General features: G+C 36.4%; 4 protein-coding genes across 4 annotated transcripts; all 4 read left to right on the top strand.

Moving 5' to 3' along the window:
• The first annotated feature begins 947 nt into the window (after positions 1 to 947).
• On the top strand, positions 948 to 2,780 carry LOC134328413 (histone H2A-like). Its single transcript, XM_063009511.1, has 3 exons — positions 948 to 965; positions 2,177 to 2,253; positions 2,373 to 2,780. Exons 1-3 carry the CDS (start codon positions 948 to 950, stop codon positions 2,758 to 2,760), a joined length of 483 nt encoding a protein of 160 aa, XP_062865581.1. The 3' UTR covers positions 2,761 to 2,780.
• A 670-nt stretch (positions 2,781 to 3,450) lies between these two features.
• LOC134328921 (histone H3) lies at positions 3,451 to 3,876 on the top strand. Its single transcript, XM_063010162.1, has one exon. It carries the CDS (start codon positions 3,451 to 3,453, stop codon positions 3,859 to 3,861), a length of 411 nt encoding a protein of 136 aa, XP_062866232.1. The 3' UTR covers positions 3,862 to 3,876.
• Positions 3,877 to 5,951: 2,075 nt separating this feature from the next.
• Positions 5,952 to 6,224, top strand: LOC134329102 (histone H4-like; the record flags this gene model as incomplete). The annotated part of the gene is made up of 1 exon (XM_063010350.1): positions 5,952 to 6,224. A coding segment is annotated over one exon (273 nt), but the record flags the coding sequence as incomplete, so codon positions are not given.
• Positions 6,225 to 6,966: 742 nt separating this feature from the next.
• On the top strand, positions 6,967 to 7,394 carry LOC134328412 (histone H2B-like). Its single transcript, XM_063009510.1, has one exon. It carries the CDS (start codon positions 6,967 to 6,969, stop codon positions 7,339 to 7,341), a length of 375 nt encoding a protein of 124 aa, XP_062865580.1. The 3' UTR covers positions 7,342 to 7,394.
• Positions 7,395 to 15,229: the final 7,835 nt, after the last annotated feature.

Here is a 15,229-nt window from a genome sequence, read left to right as displayed (position 1 = left end):
CCCTCAAATGCAAGCAGGTCATGACATAAATCAACCAGCAAATATTACAAATATAATTAAACAATTAAGAGAAGGAAAATCAAATAAATATATTGCCGGGATACGAAATGATAAGGGAAAAATAATTGAGGATGAAAGTGAAAAATGTATATTAATAAGAAATATCTGTGAAAAGATGTATAAAAAAATAGAAGTAGACATTACAAAAGTGCGGTCCTTTTTGAGTACATGCACAAAAGATACTGTTTATTGTTCAGAAGACCTAGGAAGACCTATATCATGTGATGAAACTCTTATTGCCATTAAACAACTAAATAAAGGTAAATCTCCCGGCACAGATGGCATACCCACCGAATTCTATCAGTTATTTAAACAAGATGTGGGGGAATTATTGGCATCCGCTTTTAATGATGGAATAAATAACTGCAAAATGCATGAATCTTTTTATCAAAGTGTAATTAACTTAATTTTTAAAAAAGGAGATCCACATGATTTTGATAATTGGCGACAAATTACAATAATGAACGTAGATTATAAAATATTTGCTAAGATTTTAATGAATAGAATAAATGAACATTTAGACAATTTGATAGAATTGGAACAGACATGTGCAATAAAAGGCAGATATATGTGGGACAACTTGAATTCTTTAAGAGAGATAATGACAAATAAAAACATTAACGATTATTTTATTATTGCTCTTGACCAAAAGAAGGCTTTTGATTTAATATCTAGAGAATATCTTTGGTTGGTGTTGGAACACTATGGGTTTCCTCCTGAATTTATACATATGGTTAAGCTATTATATAAAACATCTGTGACACAAGTAAAAGTAAACAGTGTTTTGACAGATTCCTTCTTAGTGGAACGGGGAGTTAAACAAGGCTGCCCCTTAAGTGCAGCCCTTTATGTACTAGCTATTAGCCCTCTTCTAAATAAAATCAAGCATGACCCAAGAATACAAGGTATAAAACTTTCTAAGAACAACATAATTAAAATCTCAGCTTATGCTGATGATATAACAGTCTTTATTAAAAACCAATTTGAATACAATATATTAAAAGACTATTTTAATGAATATGAAATAATAGCAGGTGCAAAACTTAACCAAATGAAAACAGAAGGTATTTGGATAGGAGGAAATACACAACCCTATCTAGAAGTTAATATAAAAGAAGAAATAAAAGTACTGGGTATATATGTATCTAAAGATAGAGCACGTGAACTAAACTGGGAAAAGAAAGAAGAGTCAGTGAAACATGAACTGGACAAATTCAAAGGCTCTAACTATAAAACTCGCATACATATTATTAAAACCTTTATTTTATCTAAATTATTATTTCTTGCTACTGTTTTTCCACCAGATGAAAAATGTATTAATCGCCTGAACAAATTGTGTATTAAATTTATATGGAATACAAATAGGGAGGTAACAAAACGAACCCTTTTGTTTAAACCAAAGTTACAAGGAGGGTTAGGAGCAATCGACTTAGGCATTAAATTAAAAATTGCATTTTGTAAAAACATAGCACAAGCAATGGAAAGGAAGGCTAAGTGGATACTAAAGGAATCTGAATGGTTGAAACAAAAAGGAAAGAAAAGAAAAGATGTATTTTATTATAAACTTATTTATGGTGATTTCACATTTAAGCATACAAACTTAAATATTGACTGGATTAACTTATCAAATAAAGAAATTTATAAATTAATTAATACATTTTATCATGGAGAAACCTTACAGTATAGACAGATAGATTTAAATGAAAGTAAGATAATAATAAAGAACATACTCTCTAAAAATATTTCTGAAAATATAAGAGACACTATGTGGCTAATAATAAATCATAGACTACCTGTTAGAACAATTGTGAAATGGAGTTGCTATGTCACCACCACTAAATGTCCTATACATGGTTGTCTGGAAGAAGAAACAATTGAACATCTTTTGTTGAACTGTACAAGAACCACCAACATTTGGAATAAAGTAAAAACATTAAATTTGGATTTTGATATAAATATGAGAACAATAATGTATGGTATTTTTGATAATGTACATACAAATATTGAAGAATTTTACTGGCTAATTATTTGTGTGGTGAATACAAAGATTTGGAAAACAAGATGCAAAATAATTATAGACCAAATTAATATAAGTGCTGACATTGTTTTTAAACAGATTGTTTGTCACTTAAGACGGTTGCGAACTGAAGATCTTAAAGCTAAGAAAAAATTTCCATGGTCGATACTTAAGTTGTAAAAATTTGTATGTAATAGATTTTATGTTTTGTATGTGTTATTGCTGTGTTCTGTATCTTGTTCTGATTGTAATGTAATGATAATAACTTTGTTCTGAAAATCATGTCTTAATAAAGATCATATTTAAAAAGGAAGACCGGTGGTAAGGCTAGAGCTAAGGCCAAGACTCGTTCATCTCGTGCCGGACTTCAGTTCCCCGTGGGCCGTGTTCACAGACTGCTACGTAAGGGTAATTACGCCGAGCGTGTGGGAGCTGGAGCTCCTGTCTACTTGGCTGCCGTGCTGGAGTATCTGACCGCTGAGATCCTCGAGTTGGCTGGTAACGCCGCCAGAGATAACAAGAAGTCTCGTATCATCCCTCGTCATCTGCAGTTGGCCGTGCGTAACGACGAGGAGTTGAACAGACTGCTTGGAGGTGTAACCATCGCTCAGGGCGGTGTGCTGCCTAACATCCAGGCTGTTCTGTTGCCCAAGAAGACCGAGAAACCATCCAAGGCCAAGTAAAGTCGCTCTCGTGTTATAACCAAAAGGCTCTTTTAAGAGCCACCCATTTCCACAGAAAAAGTGCAATTTCTTCAGCTAATGTGTAAACAAAACAAATGTAATATCGTTTCATAGACTCACACGGCATAAAACACGTGATTTATCACGTTAAAATTAACAAATCAATATGTACGATTTATTTTTTCCCTATCTATCTTATCTTTACATATATCCCTATATATGTATACATTAGCCAAGTTATAGATCACTTGCAGTAACAAAACCAACAATATAGACGATTAAAAGTGGTGCAACAAACGTGTTTGTGTAATACACATGAAACTAAAATAATAATAATGCTAATAATAACTAACAACAAGCAAAATGAACGAAATATTCAATAATATATTTTTTAAAAAGGTATATGCTTTAAATGCGATTGTAAGCTGTGTTCTAAAAGCACAAAGAAAGAAAGGAAAGTATTATAAATCCCGCCAACAGCATAGAGGAAATATTATGTTTTTTGAAACGAGGCAGCGGCAGAACGCCGACCAGTAAGCGACATTTGACGTAAGCACGATCGTCCAATGAGAAAAGAGCGTAATCAAGACGCCCAATGAGTGCGGAGCGGCTCTGGTACTTAAATAGAGCGTGTTGGGCGAGCTAACATATTCTGTTCTACAGTTCGTGAAGTGCGGAGTTCCAGACGCGATGGCAAGAACCAAGCAGACCGCTCGTAAATCCACCGGTGGGAAAGCGCCGAGGAAGCAGCTCGCCACTAAGGCTGCCCGCAAGAGCGCCCCGGCTACTGGCGGTGTGAAGAAACCTCACCGTTACAGGCCAGGTACCGTGGCTCTGCGTGAAATCCGCCGTTATCAGAAGTCCACTGAGCTGCTCATCCGCAAGCTGCCCTTCCAGCGCCTGGTTAGAGAGATCGCTCAGGACTTTAAGACCGATCTGCGCTTCCAGAGTTCTGCCGTCATGGCTCTGCAGGAGGCCAGTGAGGCTTACCTGGTCGGTCTGTTCGAGGACACCAACCTGTGCGCCATCCATGCCAAGAGGGTGACCATCATGCCTAAGGACATCCAGCTGGCCCGCCGTATTCGCGGAGAGCGTGCTTAAACGAACCCACTCCATCCAGTTATCCCCAAAGGCTCTTTTAAGAGCCACTTACATGCTTCCACTGAAATGGGCACTTTTCATAACATTTTCTTTTATTTATTTGTGTGCGTGTGTCGGTTCCGAGTTATAAGTTAATTATGTTTATCAGTTATAAATAGTAAAAACGGGTTACATAAGTACAGCAGATTAAAGATTGTCAGGTGGCGTCTTATAACACATAATTATAATATTGTATTATAACATACTGATTAATAATTTTTATAGTGTGTATGTTTACGGGGTTCTGTTAAGCATTAAGTTAGTACGAGTAATATAGTCGTTATGAGTAGTAGAGTAAATTATTATTCAGAATAATGTATTAATGTCAATAATAAAATACTATTATAGGTAATTAACACAGCAATTACAATTTTGAACATATTGTAAAATATTAACTGTAAATAATCATAATTACTCATAATAATGCATTATTTCTATTATACATTGTTGTAATAATAGTATTATAGGCAGTAATAGTACTAGTAGCTGTAATTATAATGTTATGGAGAATCAATTAGTGGAGCGTGGCTCCCATCTCGTCGTTAAAATGTGACAACACAAACTAAATCTGTGTGTATGAGTATGTATGTGTTTTCTTCTCTGTATGTATAATATGTATTTTTATGTGTGTGTATATATATATATATATATATATATATATTTATATATATATATATATATATATACATAAATATATATTAACTGTCCACTTGTCATAGACTAAAATCTTTACATATTACAATACACTGACATTCATTTTATTTAGTGTTACACATTTGTGCTGTAAGTTCTACAACTACACATTTTTTATTTTTTTTGTTTAATGTTTTCATTTTGTAATTTTTTTTTTCAGTTTTTTTTTTACTCAGACATCTCTCTCTCTCTCTCTCTAATTTACTCAAATTTTACTCTAAATTTTCTTATTTCAACTACCATTTTGATCATAAACTGAACATTATCCCCTGGTATAGATTTTATTGGCTACATTGTCATGTCTCTAATGGCTATTTGTCCCACCTAATTGTACAATATTAAAACTGAGACAAATATTGCGGATCTACTACATTATAATAGGTTTTAGTGTTGTATAAAAGCCCTGTTGAATTTTTTTCTTTTTTCTTTTGTTTCTTTGTTTGTTTCTTTTTTATCCTGTTGGCAAAGCATTCCTAAAAACTGCACAGCGTACATCAGTTACAATAATAGTTATGTGGAAAACATTGGATGGATCGTGAGCCGATTTACTGTGAAAAACAGTGGAGGCACTAGCACGTTCTATAAGATCTACTCCGAGCAACTGCGGTCACAGTGGGCGGTCGCTGCTTAACTCCGCCCCATCGTCTTCAACTAGGTCCAATAGAGGGAAATAACAGGCTCGCTGTGAACGCTCGTCCTGCATTGACTCGCTTAATCTCGACGAGAGCAGTAACGATGTCCGGAAGAGGGAAGGGCGGCAAATATTGAAATATTGTAATATAGTGGATTTTAAAGGCCTTAGAGAGGAAGAAAAGAAAGAATGTGTAAATAATATCTTATGTAAAAAAATATCCGAGAAGTTAAGGGATATTACATGGTTTGTAGCAGTGAGGAGATTTCCAGTGAGATCTGTAGTGAAGTGGAGTTGTTTTGTGAAGACAAACATGTGCCCTATGCCAAAATGCCAGACAGAGGAAACTTTAGAACATTTTATTCTAGAGTGTTATCGTTCCCAAGAAGTATGGAGCAAAATGGAAAATTTAGGTCTTGAGATTAAAATTCATATGAAGTCCGTCTGTTTCGGTATTTTTGATGAAATCATGCCTAAAGATAAACATGACTTCTTGTGGTTAGTACTGTGTATTGTGAAGTCTAAATTATGGAAAACAAGATGCAGAATGACTATTGACCAACAATTTGTTTCAGCAGAGAATGTTTATAAAAATATAAGAACTGAACTGAAAAGAATACGAACAATGAATGTTTTATTTAAGGACTCTGAATTGTGGAAGATTTTAAAATTGTAAATAAAATATTAAATAAAAAAAAAAAGAAAGGGCGGCAAAGGTCTTGGAAAAGGAGGCGCTAAGCGTCACCGCAAAGTTCTCCGTGATAACATCCAGGGTATTACTAAACCCGCCATCCGCCGTTTGGCTCGCCGTGGTGGTGTGAAGCGTATTTCCGGCTTGATCTACGAGGAGACCCGCGGTGTGCTCAAGGTTTTCCTTGAGAACGTCATCCGTGATGCCGTCACCTACACCGAGCACGCCAAGAGAAAGACCGTCACCGCAATGGACGTGGTGTACGCTCTGAAACGCCAGGGACGCACCCTGTACGGATTCGGGGGTTAAACGTTCAGACCTCCACGCTAACACAACGGCTCTTTTAAGAGCCACCCATATTTTCTACAAAAGAGAAATTCCTTCTTGTTTATTATATTATTATTAGTGTTTAGTAATAGCACGTTCACTGATGCGTTTGTAGATGTGCAGATCACTCGTTTAGCCCCCATAGCTTGAAAGCATCATTATAAATAAAAATAACACATTCACTGATGCATTTTTTATCAGTTCACTTATGTAGCCCTAAAAGCTTGGCGTTATCATTAGTAGTGTTAATATTACGTTTACTATCAGATCTCTCGTTTAGCCTTCAAACGGCGTGTTTGCATACTACCAATGTACAGCTATACTGTAGATTACACTACAATCATTAACACGATCTTTGTGTAAAATACAGTAAAACATTGTGTCCGAATGCTTCGCTTAAAAAACAAACAAAAAATTATCTATCTATTTATCCTAACTATAAAATATTGATAAATAAAATATTGCTATTGATTCTTTTATATTCGGTTTTAAAACATGTATCGACCTCAGATTAAGCGGGAAAAGACAACAAAGAACAGATTCTAGTGAATGGGGCAGAAGGGGGCGTGGAACGGTATGTTGTCTGTCCAATAGAAACCCAGGAGCTTGGACCAATCAGAGTTACGTGTTCCAACTTGGCTTACTCAGCATGCAGGGTTAATAAAGCGGGCGTGTAGAGCGTCTACAGTCACTTGCAGTTTGTTCTAGAGGAAACAGCAGCATCATGCCCGAACCAGCGAAGGCCGCGCCCAAGAAGGGTTCCAAGAAAACCGTCCCCAAGACCGCCGGCAAAGGAGGCAAGAAGCGCAGAAAGGCCAGGAAGGAGAGCTACGCTATCTACGTGTACAAGGTCCTGAAACAGGTCCACCCTGATACCGGGATCTCCTCCAAGGCTATGGGCATCATGAACTCCTTCGTCAACGACATTTTCGAGCGTATCGCTGGTGAGTCCTCTCGTCTGGCTCACTACAACAAGCGCTCCACCATTACCTCCAGGGAGATCCAGACCGCCGTGCGCCTGCTGCTTCCCGGTGAGCTGGCCAAGCACGCCGTGTCCGAGGGTACCAAGGCCGTCACCAAGTACACCAGCTCCAAGTAAAGCGCCTTAGTCGCTCTGGCAAACCAACGGCTCTTTTAAGAGCCACCCATCTTATCAAGTTAAGAGAATTTTCTTCTTTTTAAATATTAGATCTGAATATGTCATACACATTATCTAGATAGCCTCACATGTTTATAATACTTTATTTTTTTATATTTATTAATATATTACTATTTTTGGTCACTTGTTTTTCACGGTTTGTCCACGACTGTCACTATGTGGTGAGTTTAGGAGATTACACAATAAAATGTCACTGTACTCTTAAAGTTATTATAATACACTCAGAGCCGTAGAGAGAGAGATGCTACACTCCTTGATCTCGCCAAACAAACCCGGTGCTGTTAAAAAAAAAAAAAAAAACGATAACTAACTGTAACTGTATTAGGCGTTTACAAAACTAACGAGAACGTACTAATATTATAGAAAGAATAGCCTTCGTTTTCGTGTTCATCATTTTATTCATGAGCATTGTGAACTGATATGAAATCGATGTTTTCCACTCGAGCACCGTACTGTACCTCATGCGGTCTTTCCCAATCCGCTCCCTCCTCACTAACACTCCACTACAGAGGGACCCTCCACGTGAACGCGCAAACAGAGGCGGAGTGAAGAGGGGGAGTGAGTAGGGAGCGGATTGAGATTGGGGGGATTGGGCTCCCTGACGGCACTTCATGTTTACATTCCGTTTCTGCTCTCCACGCTAGCCTGCAAAATGACCACAGCAAAAGTTAAGTTGATGTTTTTCTGATGTGTCATGAATTAGTTTATATTATTATTAGGGCTGTCGTTAATCGCGGTAATTAACGCGATTAAAGCGTTAAAAATTTTAATCGCGATTAAAAAACAATCGAGGAGATTTTTTTAATCAAACTATTTTTATTGAGCTGTTTGTGTCACGTAAATTTGCGTCTCTGTGGTAATTTTTGTTTCTTAAAAGTGCATGAAGCAGAACTCTGATGAACAGAACTTCTGATAGCTTCCCTACGCACTCGCTCCCTGCGCCCCTATAGTGCACTTAACATTCATGAACTTTTACCAGTTCATGTGAACAGACTCATTTTAAATAACTGACTGAAAGATGGTAACTGTCAACAACTACATTTCAGCAGCAGTATTATACACATTTTGCACTTACGGCTGATATCTTGTGGACTGTTACAGTTTTTGTGGACAGTTGGTTGTTCAACAGTATTTGAAAAACATTTTTAAATGGTATCTTTTGTTGAGTTTTTATTACACAATACTTACTCTGACCTTTTTGAATCCTACACCTGAAAAATGGCCCAAAGTATAAAAAAAACCTAAAACTAATACTAGAACTAATAAAAACTAAACTAAAACTAAGCATTAAAACAATAATAAAAATTAAAAAGAACTAGCAAACCCATTATAAAAACTTATTAAAACTAACTAAATTAGAGAGAAAAAAGTCACAACGAAATAAAACTAAACTATAATGAAAAATCCAAAACTGTTATAACCTTGATTCCTACATGTAATACATTAATGAATTCATTGTGAATATGCACAAGTTCATTTTGTCTAATGTAAGTGCTGGAGAAGGTACAGAATGTAGTTGAGTTAAAGTAGAGATATCCAAGGTAAAATATTACTCCAGTAAAATTAGTAAAAAAAAAAAAAACATTACAACGGTTCTCTATGGGAGTGTTACCACTCTGTTCTCTCTACCGCTCTGGATACACTTAAAATATCGTCTCGTTATTATTGTTAGGATTGAAGTTTTGTTTAAGCTGAGAGTGTAATGGTCAACTATTATCATTAAACAGCATTAAGTGGCTCCATTTATATGCATTCTGACACACACACACAAAATTCAACAGGGCTTCTATGCAACTCTTAACCCTATTACAAAGTACTATAATCGCCATATTTGTCGCATTTTTTAATATTGTACAATTAGGTGTGACAAATAGCCATTAGAGACATGAAAATGTAGCCCAAAAAATAACCCATACTAGGATATGAGACAGTGTGGGAGAATAGAGCAGTGTATAATAAAGAATTCATATTAGGTAAAAGTAGTGAAATTGAAATAAAACAAACAAATAGCTTTAGAAACCTTTCAGTGCTTGTGAAAGTAGCATTAGAGACACGTTAGGATAAAAAAAAAAAAACATCTAAAACACCTGCAGCGGTGTAGGAGGAGGTGTTGGGTGAATAAAACATGAAGGTAAAATTGTGTTTAGGAATGTGTAATATATAAATTGACAACGCTTGTGTTTGTTGCTAGCTTTTGCAGAAGTGTGTTTGTGAGAGAGTAAAAAATGTAAGTAAAATAGGTGGATATGTCTCACCTGGACTGCTAGAGCCATTAATGTTTTGTTAAATTGGGTGTTAGGGTCATGAATGAGTGATTAACTAAATAAACAATGAATACATTAAACAAATTAATAACTAAAAATTGAGTAAAAAAGTTTTCAGATTCTTCTGTGCTGAACAATACTGACTTATAAAGTCTTATAAAGTGACATCTGTGTTAAAAATGTGTTTGTATATTTCACTGTATTGTGAGAAATGGGACGTTATAAGTCATATTCTGCTAAAGCATAACGTTTCATGAACACACTTCAAAGTCAGACACATCTTGGTTAAAGTGAAAGTGATCTCAGCTGTGTATCAATAAAAGCCATATAAGTGAAATAAGACATTGTATGATCTATTAATTAATCTATATGACCAATTAGCCATTACTTATTCAGGAAAGTTTAGCTTTACTTAAAAATATTGTCCTACACAGGTTCAGTATTTATATTGTAGAATTAATCATGTTTTAATAAAATAAAGACATGAAGCACAAAAGATCCTCTGTACTTTGTATAGTTTATTAAACAATTCAAATTCAAATTAGTCTGTGACCATGTTTGATATTAAACTTCCTCTTGAGACTGTAAACCTTCTTGTACAGTTTTTCCTCCATCAAGTTCCAGATTAAGTTTCTGGAATCTTTCAAATGTATATTTCAGCTTCACAGGAAACTCAAGGTTCAAGGTACTTGAGGCCATTGATCAATCCCATTACCAGCATGCATGCCCGGGCTTGGTTTCCACATCCGGGTTGTCCTCTATCAGAATAGACACGTCTACCAACTCATTCTCAGCAATTGGATTATGGATCACAAGCACCTTCATGGTTTGGTCCACGTGGAGCTCACATTCATTCTTCATGTTGAAAAGTAAAAAAGCAAAGGAATTTTAAATATAAAACAAGTATGTGTGTAATCCTGTAAGTATCTTCTTGAAAAAGCTCTTCTTGATGTTCCCCAAGGTACTCGATAAGGTAACAGATAACTGCATCCCTTTTTACTCAACACTCTGCAATGGTAAGGAGACGTTAATAATTCAGCCTTTATTCATCACATCTACATTAAAGCATAGTGAAATTTGTCTTTGCACTCTGTCTTTGTTGGAAAGTTGGGTTCAGAGCATGAGGGCAGTTATAGCACAGCTCCCCTCTCAAGATCAGGAACTCAGGGTGTTATTTCTCCCAATCCAAAAAAAAAAAACAGGTACAAAATATTAAACATAAAAATTTATTTCACCAAGATATTCATACACTCAAACCTGGCCTAAACTAATAAACAAACTTTAAACTAAACTTCAGTGCATCTCAATTATTACACCACCATTACAACTCCCACATGCCCAACCAAACAAACTCCTTTTTTTCCCTTAAATACTCATGAGGGTTTGGACCAAACCAACTATAGGTAACATAGCATTTCCTAAGTTCACCACTATCAAAAAGTCATTGGTCTATGACAATTACATTGAGACAATCACAATTATATAAATCCCATTAACCATCAGTGCTCGGGTCCTTTGACTCCCAGCACAGCTGCCTGTATGCCTGGTGCAAACCTGTAAGTACAACAAACCTTTTTTGGTTAAAAATTAACACTACTAACCCTACAAACATTTATCCCACGTTTTACCCTTATTCCCCTTCAATTAAATAATCAGTAAATGATTTAATAAGTAAATGATTGTGGTGTTTGTACATTACAGTCCATATAACCCTTGAAACAACATTAGCTTTGTTACACAGGGACTTAACACCTCGAGCTAATTACACCCATTGTAAAAGTGTCAAATTAAAAAGTACCTCATTTACAGTGGATAGGAGAGGACGCATCTCAGCACCAGCAGCTCCTCCTCTGGCACGCATTAGCTGCAGAAGACGTGATGTGTACCCATCGAGATTAAGCATGAACGTCTCTTCCAGGGCAATTGTCGTAATATGACGGAACTCCTCTTTGATCTAGTAAATAAGTTTGATTTGATACATTTGATAAGAGTTGACAAGGAAAGCAGCAGCAGTTTACCTACCAGTCCTGCAGATCATGTTCTAATATCACAAAGAAAGCCTACTATAATAAATCAGATATTGATTTATGACATTATGCATCACACTGGAATCACTCATACATCAATCCTAAATCAGGTTAAGTTCTGTATATGCAATACAACATTTAAAATGATTTAAAAAAAGCAATTAAAGCAAATAACAAGGACACAGACAGGTTTCTTTTTACTTAAATAACAAATATTAGATTAGATTCAACTTTACTGCAATTTTGCAGAGTCCAGAATACAACTGAATAAGAATATGACATGGTCATGGTCATATTCATGTAAAAAAGGGACTGTGCCAGTTTAAAACATTATTGCGCTGTAATATGAACTGCTCATTTAAACATGGAAAAAGACTATATTATTCAACACTGCTGTAGGCCATTTCACTTGGTGAACAACTATTACACAGTTAAACTTCACAGATATGTATAATTACTACAGCCTGGTTTTACCTGCACCTGAAAGTAAAACTTGCTGATAAACACAAGTGAATAATTGGTGTGATCATGCAAGCTCACTTTGTCTAGTCAAATACACCAAGCAACATGTACGTAATTCCACTGCAAACACACCTATTAGCTGTTCTAATTATTATTAATTAATCATTGTGAAATTAATTGCCTTCTCTGAAGTTCTTCCTAGTTTTACTCATTATGCTTTAACAGTGACAATGGCACCCGTCTCGTTCCTTCCACTTACTGCTGTCGGCAGGTTACACTTGAGCTGAACACAAACATTAGTGCATAGAGCATCTTGGCATCTGTGTGCATTTGTTGCTTACTTAAGCTGAGCTTAGTAAACCCTGTTTTACGGTACTGGTCATATTGTGTACACAAACCTGTTTAGCTCATCGGTAGGGAGGCACTGTTGGATGAAGAGGTTGGTTGGGATGGCCCATAACTTGTGAGAGTTTGGATGCCCTTCCACATATGCCGGGGGTCAGAGTTGTGGAAGTTTTCCTCAACAGACGGTTTGTATGTGTGTTTGGCTGTTCTGGTGCTCTGTTTCAGATTTGCCCTGGCTAAGCTGTAGGCCTCAGTGTCACCCGATCTGAACGCAGCGTCTCGTGCTTTCAGCAGAGGACAAACCTCTGCATTCATCCAGGGCTTCTGATTGGGGAAGGTTTTCACATGCTTGACAGAGGTGACATCTAGTTTATATAGTATATTACAAATGAAGTGTACATGTCCAAGTCTTTGTCCATGGAGGCTTGAGACAAAAACATGCTCCAATCAGTGTTATGAAACTGATGCTGTAGGGAGGAGATGACTTTCAGTTACAGTGGACCTTCTCCTTTACTCTTACTAAAGTTAACTGCCACTCTGAACGTGCTTCGTCCGTCCAGCTTATATATTAAATATAGTATGTTATATTTTCCTCCAACATGGTCACAAGATCTTTTGATCCAGACTCAAATTTACTGTTCTATTGTTAAATCTTTGTGGCACTTTTGAAGCAAAGTAATATGATATGGAAATATAAAATCTTGTGACCATGTTAAAAGTGTTTGTGATGTCGCCCTCTTGTGGCACTTTTGGAGAATTGTAAAATATCAATATGAAATGATAATATAAAATCTTGGTAAAAAATAAAGAATCTTTGTGCACGTATGGGTTTATTTTATTGGTAAATGTTTATGCTCCATGGTGATTAACACTCTCTCTGTCCAAATGCATGAGCCGCTTTTAGAGATTGTCATGCCTGATGATCCGCAAAGCAGGACAACGCTGAGGCGGGAACTGATAAATTGTTTAAGTCATATAAGTGACGTGAGGATTAGTCGAAAAAGATTTTCAGTCGAAAACAAATACTCATCCTGGTAGCAATCTCCATTGACATGGTGACAATCAAGTAACTTGTTTTGTTGTATATTGTGCGAGTGCCGATTATCATCGGTGGTGAGAATTTTCAGGTTTTTTTTGTAACTTTGTGTTAATTTAGCTGAAGTACATACGGATTGTTTTGTGTTTCCTCATGCCGTCGCTAGAAATTGTAAAGGAAGTCGAACCCTTGTATTTGTGTGTGTATGTGTCTGTGCCTCCTGCTCAGTGTTTCAGCTAAATTAAATGTACCGTCACTATGTACAGTCAGGTGGTTGTATTTCAGGGCCTGGGCAGGTAAGTAAGGGCAAGCCCATACATATTGCTACAGGTAAGAAGCCATCTGTCTAAATACATTAAGTTGTACATGTATTTTTGTTAAGACAGATAATCCTAGTGTAGCTAGGTTTTGTTTTGTCTTTTGTTTGTTAGGGAATTTGTTATGTTTTATTATTTTCTTTGCTTTAGCACCACCTAAGCCCAGAGCCTCATGTTTTTTTTTCTTTATTATGTAAATTTATATTGTATATATTTTATTTATAGATTGTACCATAAATATCTGTTTTGTGAATTGTTTTTCTCATTTTTTCCAGTAAAAAGTCAGTACAATCCAGAGTTTGTGTCTGGGTCTGTTCGCTCTCTGCTAGTCTGGTACTTTACAAAAGGTTATTTTTTTAGATACTGACCCCATCAATACCCCTATACCATCAAAAGGAATCGTAACATTATAGTAAAACGAGATCTTGTAACCTATGTTTAAATTTTTTTTGTGTTGCCGCCCTCTGGTGGCACTTTTGGAGAATTGTAAAAAGTAATATGATATGTTGAAATTCCCAGATTTTACCAATTCTTCCCTGTCTCAGGTCCGCAATCTTGGTGTCATTCTAGACTCCACTCTTTCTTTTGAATCTCATAAAAAATGTTGCTAAAACTGCTGATTTTCACCTTAAGAACATCTCTAGACTGCGCTCCTTTCTTTCATTCTCTGTAACTGAAACTCTCATTCATGCACTAATCACTTCCCGACTAGACTATTGTAATGCTGTTCTTTATGGGCTCCCTGTCTCCGGGCTGAAGAGGCTACAGCATGTACAAAATTCAGCATCGAGGGTCCTAACACATACAAGATCACGTGATCACATAACTCCTACACTTAAACAGCTCCACTGGCTACCCATCCAATACCACATTCAATATTAGGTTCTTTTGTTGGTTTTTAAGGCCTTGCATGGCCAAGCACCTACATATCTCACTGATTTACTTCATCCACACTCACCTACTCGTTCACTTTGGTCATCAGATAAGAACATACTTGTTGTCCCCCTTTCAGGCTTCGTTCTGTGTGACAGGGCTTTTAGTATATCTGGTCCCAAACTCTGGAACTCCATTCCTGAGAAGCTCAGAGCATGTACTTTGTTTTGGCTGAGCGGGAGTCATCTCTTCCCCTCCTGCGCCACCAACCAGACAAACCGCCAAAGTTTTTTTATGTCGTGTTGTGTATCTTCTCTGGTAGTTAAAAGTTTAACTTAGTTATGTAATTTTTTATTATTATTTTAATCGAACCTAAAAGCAGAGTAGGGGGTAAAGCCCTGTTTTTTTTTTTTTTTTGTTATTCATGACGTTTTCTCCTGGTAACAGTAGAGAGAGAGGCAGGAAAAACATTGTATTTTGATTAGTTTAGTACCTTGTACGGTG

The sequence above is a fragment of the Trichomycterus rosablanca genome, chromosome 15, assembly GCF_030014385.1.
Source record: "Trichomycterus rosablanca isolate fTriRos1 chromosome 15, fTriRos1.hap1, whole genome shotgun sequence".
Lineage (NCBI taxonomy): Eukaryota > Metazoa > Chordata > Actinopteri > Siluriformes > Trichomycteridae > Trichomycterus > Trichomycterus rosablanca.
This window is presented reverse-complemented; position numbering and strand designations above follow the sequence as displayed.